This window comes from Emys orbicularis, chromosome 7 (assembly GCF_028017835.1).
Source record: "Emys orbicularis isolate rEmyOrb1 chromosome 7, rEmyOrb1.hap1, whole genome shotgun sequence".
Lineage (NCBI taxonomy): Eukaryota > Metazoa > Chordata > Testudines > Emydidae > Emys > Emys orbicularis.
The window spans coordinates 95,231,841-95,246,572 of NC_088689.1; the positions used below are offsets into that span (position 1 = coordinate 95,231,841).

General features: G+C 49.9%; 1 protein-coding gene across 1 annotated transcript in view; it reads right to left on the reverse strand.

The window, feature by feature from the left end:
* IQSEC1 (IQ motif and Sec7 domain ArfGEF 1) overlaps positions 1-13,869 on the reverse strand; it is a 685,037-nt gene extending 671,168 nt beyond the window's left edge. Inside the window, exon 1 of the mRNA XM_065408003.1 lies at positions 13,603-13,869. Within this exon, the coding sequence (XP_065264075.1) occupies positions 13,603-13,869 (267 nt within the window). The remainder of the gene's footprint in view (positions 1-13,602) is intronic.
* Positions 13,870-14,732: the final 863 nt, after the last annotated feature.

The following is a 14,732-nucleotide window of genomic DNA, read 5'->3' on the forward strand; positions in this document are numbered from 1 at the left end:
CGTTTGATGCGCCCCTGCTGGAGCGCCGCAGCACCAGTGTGGACGCCCTGGTCTGTTAATGCGCTCTCATCAGCCTCCAGAAGTGTCCCACAATGCCTGTTCTAGCCACTCTGGTCATCACTTTTTGAACTCTACTGCACTGCCCTCAGGTGACCAACCGTCAGACCCGCCCTTTAAATTCTCTGGGAATTTTGAAAATCCCCTTCCTGTTTGCTCAGCCAGGCGTGGAGTGCTCTCAGCGAATCTTTCCAGGTGACCATGCCTCCATGCGCCAGGCGATCCCCAGTATCGAGCAATGGTGAGGTGCTGGACCTCATCAGTGTTTGGGGGGAGGAAGCTGTCCAGTCCCAGCTGCACTCCAGCCATAGGAATTACGATATCTTCGGGCAGATATCAAGGGACATGATGGAAAGGGGCCATGACCGGGATGCACTGCGGTGCAAGGTTAAAGTGAAGGAGCTGCGGAATGCCTACCACAAAGTGTGGGAGGCAAACTGCCGCTCCGGTGTTGCCCCCGTGACCTGCCGTTTGTACAAAGAGCTGGACGCAATACTGGGGGTGACCCCACCTCCACTCCGAGTACCACCATGGACACTTCAGAGGACAGTTCAACAAGGCAGGAGGAGGAGGAGGAGGAAAGCAGGAGCGAGGTTGCTGAGGAGGAAGAAGACACCCCGGAATCCCTAGATGCATGCAGCCAGGGGCTGTTCTCAAGCCAGGAGGAGAGTAGCCAGTCGCAGCGGCCGGTGCTTGGGGAAGGACAAACACCAAAGGAGGTGCCCGGTAAGCGGCTTTTATTTTGGGAAGGAAGTTATTCAGTGCGGGCTCTTGGGGCGAGGAGGGTTAGGACTGCATGCATGCCTAGATGCAGAATAGGGCATTGATGTGTTCTCTCACATCATGGTAATCAGCCTCAGTGATCTCCTCAAAGGTCTCATCCAGAACTTGGGCAATGCGCTTGCGCAGGTTTCTCGGGAGAGCCACTGTGGTCCTTGTCCCAGTTATGCTAACATGTCTGTGCCACTGTGCCGTGAGGGGCAGTGGGACCATTGCTGCACACATGCAAGCTGCATATGGGCCAGGGCAGAAGCCGCATTGTAGTAGAAGACCCTCCCTTCCTTCCCAGGTCACCCTCAGCAGCGAGATATCTTCCAGGACAAACTCCTGTGGAAAATGGGGGACAGTGTTCAATATAGGGGCCCCCTGCAGCTGTTGGCTCTCCCCAAGGCACAAAAACCCCCGAGGACAGTATGGCTGTGAAACAATCAGTCCCCCTTGACCCTGTGCTTACTCACCATTTTGGGGCTTCCATGGGTTATGTGCGCTCGCTTTGGGATGGGCAAATTCTGCTACTGTGTAGACTGTACTTGCCCTTAAGTACGGGGGAATCATTGGTCTGTCTGGTGTGAACAAAGCTGCCTCTGTTAAGTGTTGCATTTTGCCTTTACAGATGCAACCTTGAGATCTCAGCCGTCCGTGTTATCACTGGCCGAAAGACTGCAAAGAATTCGGAAGAGGCCACGTAGAAGCAAAGAAGACATGCTGCATGAAGTAATGCAGCAGTCCCTTAACGAGAATCTAAAAGTGCAGGAGTGGAGGGAGAGTGAAAGGAGGATCTGCCAGCAGAATGAGGAGCACTAGCACAAAAGCGTGGAGCTCCGGCAGCAAAGCACGGATCAGCGGATAAGCATCATGGCGCGCCAAGCGGACTCGATCCAGGCGCTCGTAGCCATGCAGGCGGAGCACTACCATGCCCCCCCCCCCGCAGCCCTTGTCCCAAAACTCTTTCCCTTGTGCCCCCATGTCACCTCCAACCCACTTTCCCCAACATCCGGGGTCTTATCGCCACCAGCTGCTTCCAACACCTGTAGCTTCACCACCCAGCCCTGAAAACTACAACCCTTACCCACTGCACTCAACCCCCCATCACCATGCATTATAACCATCCTTAAGTGTAGCATTCAGACAGGATATACGCAAATCTGTGATTGAACCGTTCCCCACCCCACCCCCTTGCCCTTTCTGTTTCCCAAGCAGTTGTGTGTCTTTTCAATAAATGGATTTTTTGGCTTTGAAAACATTATTATTGCATAAAGTAAAAGATACCTTAGCCCAGGAAAGCAGCAGGCACTGCACGTCAGCATATCAAACACAGATTCCAACCAACACTGGAACCATTGCACTTCACTCCTGTGCAGGGCACCAAACATTACTGGTGGCTTTCAGCCTCAAATTGCTCCCTCAAGGCATCCCTAATCCTTGCAGTCCCACACTGGGCCCCTCTAATAGCCCTGCTCTCTGGCTGTTCAAATTAGCCTCCAGGTGTTGAACCTCCGAGTTCCATGCGGGGGTGCTGTCATCGGCCAGGTCCAGCTTCCCATACAGAGAGCTCCAGCAGCCCTTTAAATGGCCAAAAGCACACTCCACAGTCATTCTGCACCGGCTCAGCCTGTTGTTGAACCGCTCCTTGCTGCTGTCAAGGCTCCTTGTGTAGGGTTTCATGAGCCATGGCATTAAAGGGTAAGCGGGGTCTCCAAGGATCACAATGGGCATTTCGACTTCCCCACAGTGATCTTCTGGTCTGGGACAGAAGTCCTGGCTTGCAGCTTCCTGAACAGGCCAGTGTTCCAAAAGATGTGTGCGTCATGCACTTTTCCAGGCCAGCCTGCATTAATGTCAATGAAACGCCCACGGTGATCCACAAGCGCCTGGAGAACCATAGAGAAATACCCCTTCCGATTAACGTTCTCGGAGGCTACGTGGGCTGGTGCCAGAATTGGACTGTGCATCCCATCTATCGCCCCTCCACAGTTAGGGAAACCCATTTGTGCAAAGCCAGCCACAATGTCATGCATGTTACCCAGAGTCACGGTTCTTCTGAGCAGGATGCGATTAATGGCCCTGCAAACTTGCATCAACACGATTCCAACGGTCGACTTTCCCACTCCAAACTGATTAGCGACCAATCGGTAGCTGTCTGGAGTTGCCAGCTTCCAGACTGCAATAGTCACCCGCTTCTCCACCGTCAGGGCAGCTCTCAATCTCGCGTCCTTACGCTGGGGTGGGGGGCAAGCTCTGCACACAGTCCCATGAATGTGGCTTTTCTCATCCGAAAGTTCTGCAGCCATTGCTCGTCATCCCAGACTTGCATGACGATGTGATCCCACCACTCAGTGCTTGTTTCCCGAGCCCAAAAGCGGCATTCCACTGTGGTGAGCATGTCCGTGAATGCCACAACCAGTCTCGTGTCGTATGCTTTACTTGTGTCGATATCCTCATCAGAGTCCTCACTGTCAGTCTGGATCTTAAGGAGTAACTCGACTGCCAAACGTGACGTGCTGGCGAGACTCATCAGCATATTCCTCAGCAGTTTGACTCCATTCCCACAGACCAAAAGGGAAGACAGAGTGCGCAGTACAAAAAACGTTGAAAGATGGCGCCAAATGTGGACCAAAGCACATGGATTGCTGGGATGCAAACCAATGCATCACGGGGCATTGGGACAGGACCCAGAATGCCCCACATCTCCTTCCCCCTTCCCACAAGCCACAGCGCCAGAATGGGAAGAGGGGCTCTGTGGGATAGCTGCCCATAATGCACTGCTCCCAATGCCACTGCAAGTGCCGCAAATGTGGCCACGCCAGTGCGCTTGCAGCTGTCAGTGTGGACACACTGCAGTGCTTTCCCTAGTGTGCTCTCCGAAGGCTGGTTTAACTCAAAGCACTCTACATCTGCAAGTGTAGCCATGCCCTAAATTAGCTGTTACCCATCAAGAAAGAGATCTTGGAGTCATTTGCAGTACTCCAGAAGCACTAGGTTTCCAGAGTACTGCAAATTCATAAGAATCCTTCTCACTGTGCCTGTATCGTCTTGAACTGGGGAATGCTCATTCTCCTGCTTCAGAAGACTTAAAAATTATCTCCAGTCATCAATGGGACAGACGCAACTGAATAATGTAGCTGTCCTTAACATGCATCAGAATAATACCAGGGAACCTAGATGTAAATAAAATTGCTGACAGTTTCATCCAGAAAGCTACAGTGAAACATAATGTCTTTAAACTGGGACGTTAGTGAGGACAGATTGTAGGTGATTGCAATAATCTTAATATACCATAATTCATGATAATGTAATTATGTCATTCAGAACAACTGAATCATTATTAAAATAGTAAAGATACCAATGGTAGACACATTCAATAATTAGAAAATGAAAGAGTGTATAAATATGCTGAACATAGCCTCCCCCCAAAACTGGCAGAGTGCCCCCCCCACCTCTCCAACACTCACACACTCCTCTTCAAAAGCACCCACCAGAAAAAACAAAAGTCAGCACCTATGGACACACTTGTTTCAGTTTAGCTTAAACCTGTTCCTTATTGACTTAAGCTAAACCAAACTAAGCCTGAAGCAGAATGAGTGTCCACACAGCCTTATGTACCAGCTTAATTCAGTTTAAAAAGTACACCTTAAATTAAACTGGTGGAGCTCTGCATTTAGACAAGCTCTTAGTTTCCATTTGTCCTTGTACTTCAGCATTCTCCTCATTCATGTCACCATAGCTCAGAGAGTACTTTTGGTTAGTTAATTAATATCGGTTTTAGTCATTATTCTATTGTAGTAGTGTCTAGATGCCACAGTCATGAGCCAGGACACACAATAGTTAGCTGAACAGTTTCCATAAGATGAATCACAAATAAGGTTGCCAACCCTCCAGGACTGGCCTGGAGTCTCCAGGAATTAAAGATTAATCTTTAATTAAAGATGTCATGTGATTAAATCTCCAGGAATATGTCCAACCAAAATTGGCAACCTTAAAAGGTTGACTTACCTTAAAAACTTGACAGTAAGGAAGGGAGGGAGGAAGCAAAGCACACACTGTACTAGGTAGCATGAAAAGCTATATTTTGGAGTTCTGGTGCTCAGCATTGTTTGTGATTAAAACAAACATGAAGAAGCTGACAGCTATGTTCCCAGTGTCAGCAGAATGAAAAGTCTCATTTAAGAGCCCAATTTTCAGATCTGCTGAGCACCTGCTGCTCTCATTGAGGTCAGCTGGTGCCATGGGTGCTCCATTTGCACTATCTAAGATTTTGAAACTGGTTTTAGACACAACATTGTGCTACAGTATTTGGCACCTTTTGTCATGTTTGTTTAACCCTCAATGCAGGCTTTTGATTAACAGTTTCCTTTGCTGGAGTACATTTAGCTTTTCCCTCCGATGTTCGCGGTCACTGGTGACACTAGCATGCCATTTGCTGCTTACAATAGTTTTGTTTATAGGCTGCCAGCATAATGGAATAAAACCCTCTGGTATCCATCATTTGTAAAAATAACCAGTCTCAGTGTCTCTTCACTTCATTTTAGAGATAAATCTTCACGTTTGTAACCTAACAGGCAATTCTGGTGAAGGAATAAGATTTTTTTAAGATTCTAGTCTTCATATATTTAACTTAACATCTTCATACTGCTTACTTACCTACATCTGTCTGCCAGAACAAAATGCCTCTGTATTTTACGACATGCAGTCTTCTGCTAATTCACATGTAGAAGTTGCATTAAGTTAATGAGATTCACATGTTCTCTTTTTGATATGCACATTCCCATGAGTGAGCATTAAGTTCTTATCCTGGTAGCTCAGTAGTTATCTGTTTCTAGTTTAATTCTATTATATGTAGAACAGGAAGTTTAAAAAGTTTTAGCTAAAAAAACCCATTTGAAACAATTGTCATTTTACATTTTGGTTAATACTGACTACATCCTGCATTTGCAGAAAGGTAAAGGTCAGAAAAGGATTCTATCTAATAGTAATTGATGGTGAGTTTTTTCCTGTGACAGCTGCCAAGATTGACGCTGCTAAGGCCTGGTCTACACTACGACTTTAATTCGGATTTAGCTGCTTTAATTCGAATTAACGCTTGACCCGTCCACACAACGAAGCCATTTAATTCGAATTAAAGAGCCCTTTAATTCGATTTCTGTACTCCTCCTCAACGAGAGGAGTAGCGTCAAAATCGGTATTGTTAATCCGAATTAAGGTTAGTGTGGCCGCAATTCGATGTTATTGGCAATTAGATGTTATTGGCTACCCACAATGCAACGCTCTGGAAATCGATGCTACTACGGTAGCTTGGACGCACACCACCGAATTAATGGTGCCTAGTGTGGCCGAATACATTCGAATTTATAAAATCGGTTTCCTAAATTCGAATTATATAAATTCGGATTAATCCTGTAGTGTAGACATACCCTAATAAGAAACCAGAGACCTCCGCTGGGTGATACAGCCCAAGCAATGGAACATAAGCTACCTTATGCCTATAGCCTGCCTCAGCCCTGCTTTGTAGAGGCCCTCTAGGAACAAGAAATCAGGTTAGACTCCACACTAATGTGGTTTTTGGCATCTCTGCCAAGATGGCATTAAGTGCGAAACTTGCTGGCTAATAGTGACACGTGAAACCACAAACTTATTTTATATAGGCCACAAAGCTGCCTTGATCTGGTAAGCATGTCTCGAAGTCTAATTTCAAGGTATTAGTTCACACTATACAGAGGCCTCAGTTGAGACTGACAATATTTTCTAATAAGATAGATGTGTTTTACTGCTATAAATTGTGATTGGTCTATACATTCAGTGCCAACCTAAGAGTTTAAGAAGTACTTGTTTAGTTGGGTTTTTTTTTTTTTTTACTTTCCATTATTTACAAAAGGCCATAACAAACAGGTCCCCCCTCAAGTCGTGCAGAGAGAGATGGAGGACGGGGAAGAGAAATTACTTCTGTTTTATTTTTTAAGTATGTGGAAAACATCAGTTCTCCTCCCCCATCCTCTTCATCATTCATCCTGGTAAAAAACAGATGACTAAATGTTGCACCTGAGCTGATAAATTGTAAACAGTTTTGCAATCCTGGAATAACTCCTGTACATACAGTTACACAGCATCTGAAGAGATCCAAAAAGCACTTTACAACATTCACACAGCGGATAAGATAGCATTATTAAATCTGACCACTTAAGCAAGTAGTACTTTTTGTCGACAGAGGATCTGAGTTGGAGCTGTAATTTTTGAAGGCTTTCCTGTTTTCCCATCTATATGTTAAGTGAAACGGATCAACTGAAAATGAGACTTGTGCTCCTTGTTGAGATGCATACCCATTGTTATTGTTAATATACTGGCTCATTACCCCCAATATAAAGCCTTATAATCAACTAGTCTATCAGCAGCCCCATTTGTTTATTCTAAGGTTAATTTTATAGTCATTTGCTGCTTCTGAACCAAGTGATGCAGCACTAAAAGTAAGTTGTCTGGCATAGTGTCTTCCCAGTGAGACTCAAATCACCCCAACAAAAACAAAAAACAACAACAATGGAAATGGGAGCATCCATTAGACCCTCTCCATTTAGATCTTTTATACAAGTAAGGACCCAACCTAGAATACTTTTTCTCTTTTGGAGAGGGACTATTTTCCACTAAAATTATTTGGATTATCAATAGTGGTTTCAAGATATCAAACAATAGGAGGTTCTTCAACTATGCCTGTGCTCCTGAAATGTTTAACTAATTTAGGCTATATGTTCCGTTTTGGTAATGAGTAGACAGGGCTAAGGTCTTAAAAGTTAATATATATCATAGGCATCCATCCAGGAAGTGTAATAAGCAGCTGTTTGTATGGCTACATTTGAGAACTGATTAGAAATTTCCAAGTGAATTATTTTTCCATCAGAAAATGCCAATTCATTTGCCAATTGGGCTCCTGGGTAGAATTTCATTTTAATTTTTTTTTAACTGTTCCAATTATTTCACAAATTTGGTTTTTGATTTCCCTTTCATGGAAAATTTCTACTTTTTGTTCCAAAATTGAACAAACTCTTCCCCCTTCCTCCCCCTGGCAAAAAAACAAAACCCAAAACAACCGAGACACGCTTTCTGAATTTCCCTCCCATGGGAAATTCTGATTTTTGACCAACCCTATTAGTTATAGCAAAAGAAGAGATTTCAGAACTCCAAATAGCAAGCAGTTATCATACATAACTCCCTACTGAAAACAGCAAGAACCAATTAAAACTAACTAACTAAAAATCAGTATCACAATATGATACACAGTGTTGAGAAAAGTGTGAGTGCAGCACTTCCACACAGTGGCAGGCACAGTCATATGCATGTTGCCCACTGTATGTGTACCATTGGCCAGGGTAGGGCAACCAACAGAAGTAGAGGGCAGTTTGCCCAGGGAACCCCATTCAAGAGGCTCCCAAACCAAGGGGGTGTTGCAACCTGGCGCACTGGATTGCAACACCATCAATGAAATTTGGCCAAGCAGCCCCTCCATCACGACAGAGGGGCAGCCAGGCCAAATCTGAGTGGTTCCATGCTAAATTAAAGTGAAAGTGGTTCAAACGTGTGTACCATATGGACGTGTGTACCATACCCCCTGCTTCTACTGTATATAGAGAAAGATTTTCAAGAGTGCTCTGCTATATCTGGGAATATATACACATACATTAAGTGGCTGGACTGTCAAGAAAGTATTTGGAATCCAGAAGCTCCTAAAGAGAAAAGAGAAACTGCTGGAGGCAGAACTGTAATAGCCCAGTGACTTTTCCCACAGTAATTTACCAAGGCAAATGAAACTAGTGCAAGCCCCATTTTGCACTGGGGCAGCATTATCTACATTAGAGGCTGGCACCAATACGAATATCGTTCCCTAGTCTAGACAAATCCTTAAAATTTCCCTCATCACTTTCTGAAAGCATCCCTTCTTCAAGCTGTTAGAGGCCTGTGTATAAACTTCGTGAGGAGAAGCTGAATTAAGGCACAGGCACTATGAGCCAGTGCCTAAAGCCCTAGCTCCCCCTAGAGTCATTGGATTATAACAGAATCTCAATGCTCCTTAACTGTTTAAGTTTCTAGTCCTCCTGGCTTTCAAGCTGGTCTTCACAACATGACACAAGTGCAACTGATGAAGTGATATCCACCTCAATCTGCAGGAAGCCTGAAACAATAGCTCCAAAAGATGTGACTTGCCCCATTCATCCCAGTGGGGTCTTAACTCCAAGACCCACTGCTGTGGGGTGCCCAGATATCATCCAAGCAGAGAGCTCAAGGGGTGGCAGGAGAAGAAGAATGCAGCAAGTCCTGCCCACCTAGGCAGATATTCCCTGAAATTGGACTAAGTACTGCCCACCCCCATCACCCACACCTCTCTGGGTGGGGGAAGAGAGGACTGACCCTGCTGATACTTGGGGTTAGGCCAATTTGCTCCATGTCACTGCCTCTCTGAAAGCAGGGGGGTGAATGGGGGCTTTTACCTCCTGGGAGCAGTGGGAGGGATTCTTCCTCTTAGGAGTGGTATCCCTTGCCACTACCCCTTCCAGTTGATCTGTGGCAGTGCCTCAGGTCACGATGTGGCTAAGGCCCTCAATCACCTTAACATGACCCTACCGGAGGGAGCCACTCCCACGGGACTTTAACCTAGTAGGCAAATGAAGATGGCGGGTCTTGTAGGTAAGCCCTGGACTGAGAATTGAGAAACACGAGTTCTGTTCCAGGCTTGGCCACAAGATGATTATTAAGTATTTTAGGTGCTACTGAAATACAAAGTCCCAACCAAGATTGGGCCCCACTGTGTGCTGTGCCACACACGTAGTCAGAGTCTCTGGCATATCAATTTAACAATCTAAACTAGGCGAGACAGAGGGTTGGAGGGGAAACAAAGGCATCAAGAAGAGACATGACTTGCCTATGGTCAGACAGCAGGTTAGTGCAGAGCCAGGGATAAAGCCCAAGCAGAGGGTGCAGCATAGTGGGGCAGGAACCTGGGGTGCTGCTGCATCCCCTGGCTTAAAAGTAGTGATAACAAAATACCAGATACATGGTTTCATCATAGGCGCCCCCACTATGAAAAACTGTTCCTGCACCCTTGGTGAAGTGTACTCACTACTCCATGCCCAAGGCACAGTGTGGTGAGAGGGAGAGAAAGACACCTCTTAATTTCATTTTACAGCCACTTTCAGACAGCTAGTCCCATGGGGGTGCTAGCCAGGGGGAGGGATCCCAGCACCCCTAGTGAGATTCTGCCCAGCCTCCACTGGTGCCCTGCTTCCCCATCATTGCTTTCCGCCCAGAAGAGGCAAAGTTCATGCACCACATACTTGAGCCTGAGCTGTGCCTCAGTTTCCCCATCTGTAAATGACAGATAACAGGCAGCCAGAATCTGCAGGGTTTGGAAACAAAGGGGAGGGAAACTTCTGTTGCACGAGTGGGAAATAGGCAAGGCCTTGCAAACAGGAGCATGCACAGTCCTCCAAGACCGGAGGACCAACTATTCATCCACATCACGAAGGTGGTTACGTGCCTTCATCGTTCAGTTGGTCCTGCATGGCTGGCGCCTCCTCTGCACTCCGGGCTCCGTGAGCAGCAGAGATAGCAACGTAAACAAAGGCAACAGCCCCTGGTGGAAGAGTGCGGCGGCTCCTTTAAGAGGCCATCCCGGGAGCCGCTGCTTCAGTGGCTCTGTTGCAGAAACCATGCCCAAACCGCGGGGAGCCGCGAGGAGGCGGCATCCGGGCGAGGCTGCACAGGACGGCGGCAGCCCCCCGCCCCCCCGGGCTCGCGTGGCTCAGCAGAGGGACCGTGCAACTTTCTCCCCAGCCCTGGGACCTGCACCGCGGAACGCCGAGAACTCGGCCATAAATATCCCAGCTTAATTCTGAGCCAGCATCAAATCCACTTAGCAGACTTAGCCCCGAGTCGTCAAGGCTGCAGCAAGGGAGCCCTGGGCGGGCTGTAGAGAAAAAAAAGCGTCATTCATGGACCATTGCAAGGCACGGGTGCGATTTCTAGGCAGATGTTCAGCCGGCGGCTGAAGAGTTTATTCTCCTCTTCCTACAGCCCGCGGACCCGAAACAAGGCACCCACGGCTAGGGGGTGGGGATTGCTAGGACAGGGTCTTACAGCTGCAAAGAAAACAAGCGCCTGGCACTGAGGCCTGGCGTCTGCTCTCCAGGCTGGTTATTCAAGGAGCTGCTGTTTTCTCAGCTGGCCTCAGGGTTTGGCTGGTTGGAGCGACTCTGGGAAGAGGCAGCCCAGGATCGTGTTAAACACAACGGTTCGGTGAACGTGTCTCCAGCAGGCAAGCAGCGCGGTGGTGTCACCGCGGTAAGGTGCAAACCTACGCAAGGGAATCAAAACACTGGGCAACAGGCGCCTGCGAGGCAAGCTGGGGACTCTGAGCAGGGAATTAGAAGTCACTTCAGTACAGCTCCGGGAATTATTATTTTTAAATAGCTGAAACAAACAACGTCAGAGCGCCACGGGACAGCACATGGGAGGAAGGCTAAAAGGCAGTGCTTGGTATCCTAGCGTAACCCATCCTCCCCCGTTGGAAAAAATACCGTCATCAGCTCGACCCATGAGGACGTGCCTTTTATTCCTGGCCTGTAGAACCGTGGCCTTTCCAAGAGCGATGGGGCTGGAGTAACACTATCCCACTCGGCCAGCTGGAGGTCTTGGACATCCATCGCCTCACTTAGTTCGGACACGTGTGGACACAGCCTCCTCCCATCACAAACTCACTACTGGTTATCAAAAGAGGCACACGCAGGGGCAGTCACCACGTGTGGAGGCGACAAGAGAGAAACGGGCAGAGAAGAGTTTGTTTCCACCTAAAAGTGGTCACGCTCAGATTTGTACTCTTGCTCCTATAGCAACGATTTCCCCCAGACCCCCAGAAAGGCGTGTTGAAAACACACAAGCCAAGGCGAAGTGAATCCTCATCACCTCCCGGGAAGGGCACAATGTGGATTTTAAACAACTTTGCTAAAGCAGCACGCCACCACCTCCAAGGGTACGATATACCCCGCAAGCAGGGTGCGCGCTATTTTAGGCCATTGCTACTTACTTCGGTAATTCACAGGAAAACCAGTGAAGCCCGGGAGATCAGAACTGCGCAGGATTTAGTGCCAGGTTGTGTCTTATGTGCAACAAAGACACCCCACACCTCTTGCCCCTATACTTCATGAAGAGGAGCGAAAACAGCCACACACCCGCAGCAGAGAGCTGGCAAAGTGCTATTTCACTTCTCCCCTTGTCCGAGCTAGTAAGAAACACCTTGTGCTACTGGTGTCCTGGTTATGCAATAATACTAATGTGTCAGCGAATGTGCCTTCGTTGGTGTATTAATGAGTAAGCAATTAAAGATGACAGTTAAAGATTAAGCTGTTTTGGTGGAAAGAGAAAAGCCCACCACTCCAAGGCACAAGTTTATAAATATAAAGAACCGAAATGTATCCGATTACAAACGGCCCATTGTGTTGCACTGGGAGAGACAAGTGGGCTCATAATACGATGCATGCTTTGCCCACTCCACTCAAGTCAAACTAATTCCTGATTACTATTTCACAACCAAGTCGGACCAGTGTAACTACTTCAGTTCTTGCTGTTCCTGAATTCTTGTGTTACTTAAAAATCTCGCGCAATTAAGCCGCTTTCCCTGCGCGGTAAGAAGCACATGATTAATTACAAAGTCTAGATTCTGTAAATAGACGCAGAGATTGAGAGCAAACAGGTCTCCAAGATGAACCCGTTTATATTGAACTAGTCACAGTTGGTAAGGTGGCCATCTGCCAATGTTTACTGACCCTCTGTGTGCCACTTTCATTAGCTGCGGGAAAGACAGCTGTCTACATTGACAGAAGGGCCCCAAAAGCTACTCCAGCTCCCTTGATATCACCGGCTGAGAATTTATCGGTATGTCCGTTGAACGCATTAGATACCCCACACACTAACCCATATGGGGAGCGCAAGAGAGACAGATATGCCATTGGGCTCCCCTCAAACTAACAAGCCAATGCTCCATGGTGAGCCGGTATCCCACGAAATGCGTTCCACGGACACATTCGGGTTGCCCAGATATTAGAGAGTTTGGTTTTGGAGGTTGGGTCCGGGAACCTCCCCTGGGCACGGCTGGGCGAAGCGGACGGTCGGACCGAGGGGTGGCCAGCGGGCAGCCTCCAGGCCAGCGCTTGGAGGGGAGCCGGGCTGCAGGGAGAACGGCCCCGAGGAAGTTACCACTGGCCCCGAGAGGTGACAGCCAGGCACCTCCTCTGCATCTCCCTCTACTCTGAAACACCTTGCGGCTGCTGCTGCTCTGCGCCTAAGCGCGCCCAGGCAGCTCCATCCCGAGCGCAAAGCGCTGCCCGGGGCTCTGGAGCGCGTCTGGCTGAGCGCAAAGCAGCAGGACCAGCTTTACTAGAAGGAGTTAAGAGCGGGATCTGGCTCCAGTATTCACCAGCACTTGCCCCGGCTAGCAATCCCCACCTACCCTGCAATATCTGTGCCTCGGATACTGAGCCTGTGGGGAACGACAATCCACGCAGCCCTGTGCTTTAGCAACACCAGCTACTAGCCCCTGAACCAGTTCCTGCGAGCCCGCCAGCCCATTAAGCGGAATGGGACTAACTCTGGGGCGCAGGCTGCAGAGCGTGGGGCTGCTTTGCGGGTGTTTTGTGGGGTGGGGGAAGAGGACCCTGTGACCAATGCATCGACAGACCCTTAGAGAGAAGGCCAATAAACCCCAGCCAGCTCTTACTTTTCGTGCTGTGCGTTTTCCTGGATGGCCCCCAGTATCGCCGGCCCTGGCCCCGCCGGGTACGCAGGGAGGATGCCCTGTTGCAGCCTGCATGTGGCCAGGTGTCTGTGATGCTCGTCCTGCAGGCAGGCGTTTTCGTGGTACAACTTGGCCACTTGCTGCTCCAGCTCGTCGATCCTCCGCTTCTGCTTCTCCAGCAGCTCCTGCTGCGTCTCGATGATCTTGTTCAGCTCCTTCAGGTACCCCGCCGCCTTGCTGGGGTTCTCCGCCGGGCTCTCCATGGCCTGGCCGGCCACCGACCTCGCCACCCGCCCTCCCCACCCCTTGGCGGCTTTGGGAAGGGGCTGGAGGCGGGAGGCGCTGGCCGGGCTGCTCCGTTGAGAACTTAAGACGGGGTGGGGGAATAAATAAGCCCCCGGGCAGGGCCACTCCTCTGCTGGTAGCCGGCTGCCTGGAGCTAGGGATGCCCAAGAGAGCGCCAAGGCGGCGCGCAGCGGCTCCGACTTCGGGCCGCCATTGCTGGTGCTCGGCTTCCTCCGCCTGGTCCGGACCGAGGGGACTGAGCCGGCCGGGGCTGCAGCCGGCGCTGTGTCCGCAGCAGGAGCCGCCGCTCTGCGTCCGCCTCCCCCGTGAGCCCCGCCAGCGGGAGCGGGCTCAGCCTCTCGCCTGCGGATCTCCGCGCCCCCGGGAAGCCGCCGCCAGCAGCAGCGGCGCGCAGCAGCCCTTCAGAGAGCAGGACACGGGAGGCGAGGGGCTGTGCCTGATGCCCGGCGCAGCCCTCGCCTCCCTCTGCCTGGCCGCCGCCACACGCGCAGCCCGAGTCCCTCTGAGCCCCGCGGCTGATGCGCTTTAAGTAGCAGCAGCTGCCTCCGCCGGCGGCCGCGCGGAGTTTGCAAAGTGGCGGCGGGTCGGGGGCCGCGAGCGGGGCTGAGCGGCAGGAGAGGGGCTGGCGAGGCGGGCACTGGACGCATCCCAGCGCTGCCCTGCGAGAGCAGCCGGCCTGATCCACCCCCTCCCCTGGGCACGGGGGAAGCGGAGGGTCGGACCGAGGGGTGGCCAGCGGGCAGCCTCCCGGCCAGCGATCGGAAGGGAGCCGGGATGCAGAGATGGCCCCGAGAGGTGACAGACAGGCACCTCCTCTGTC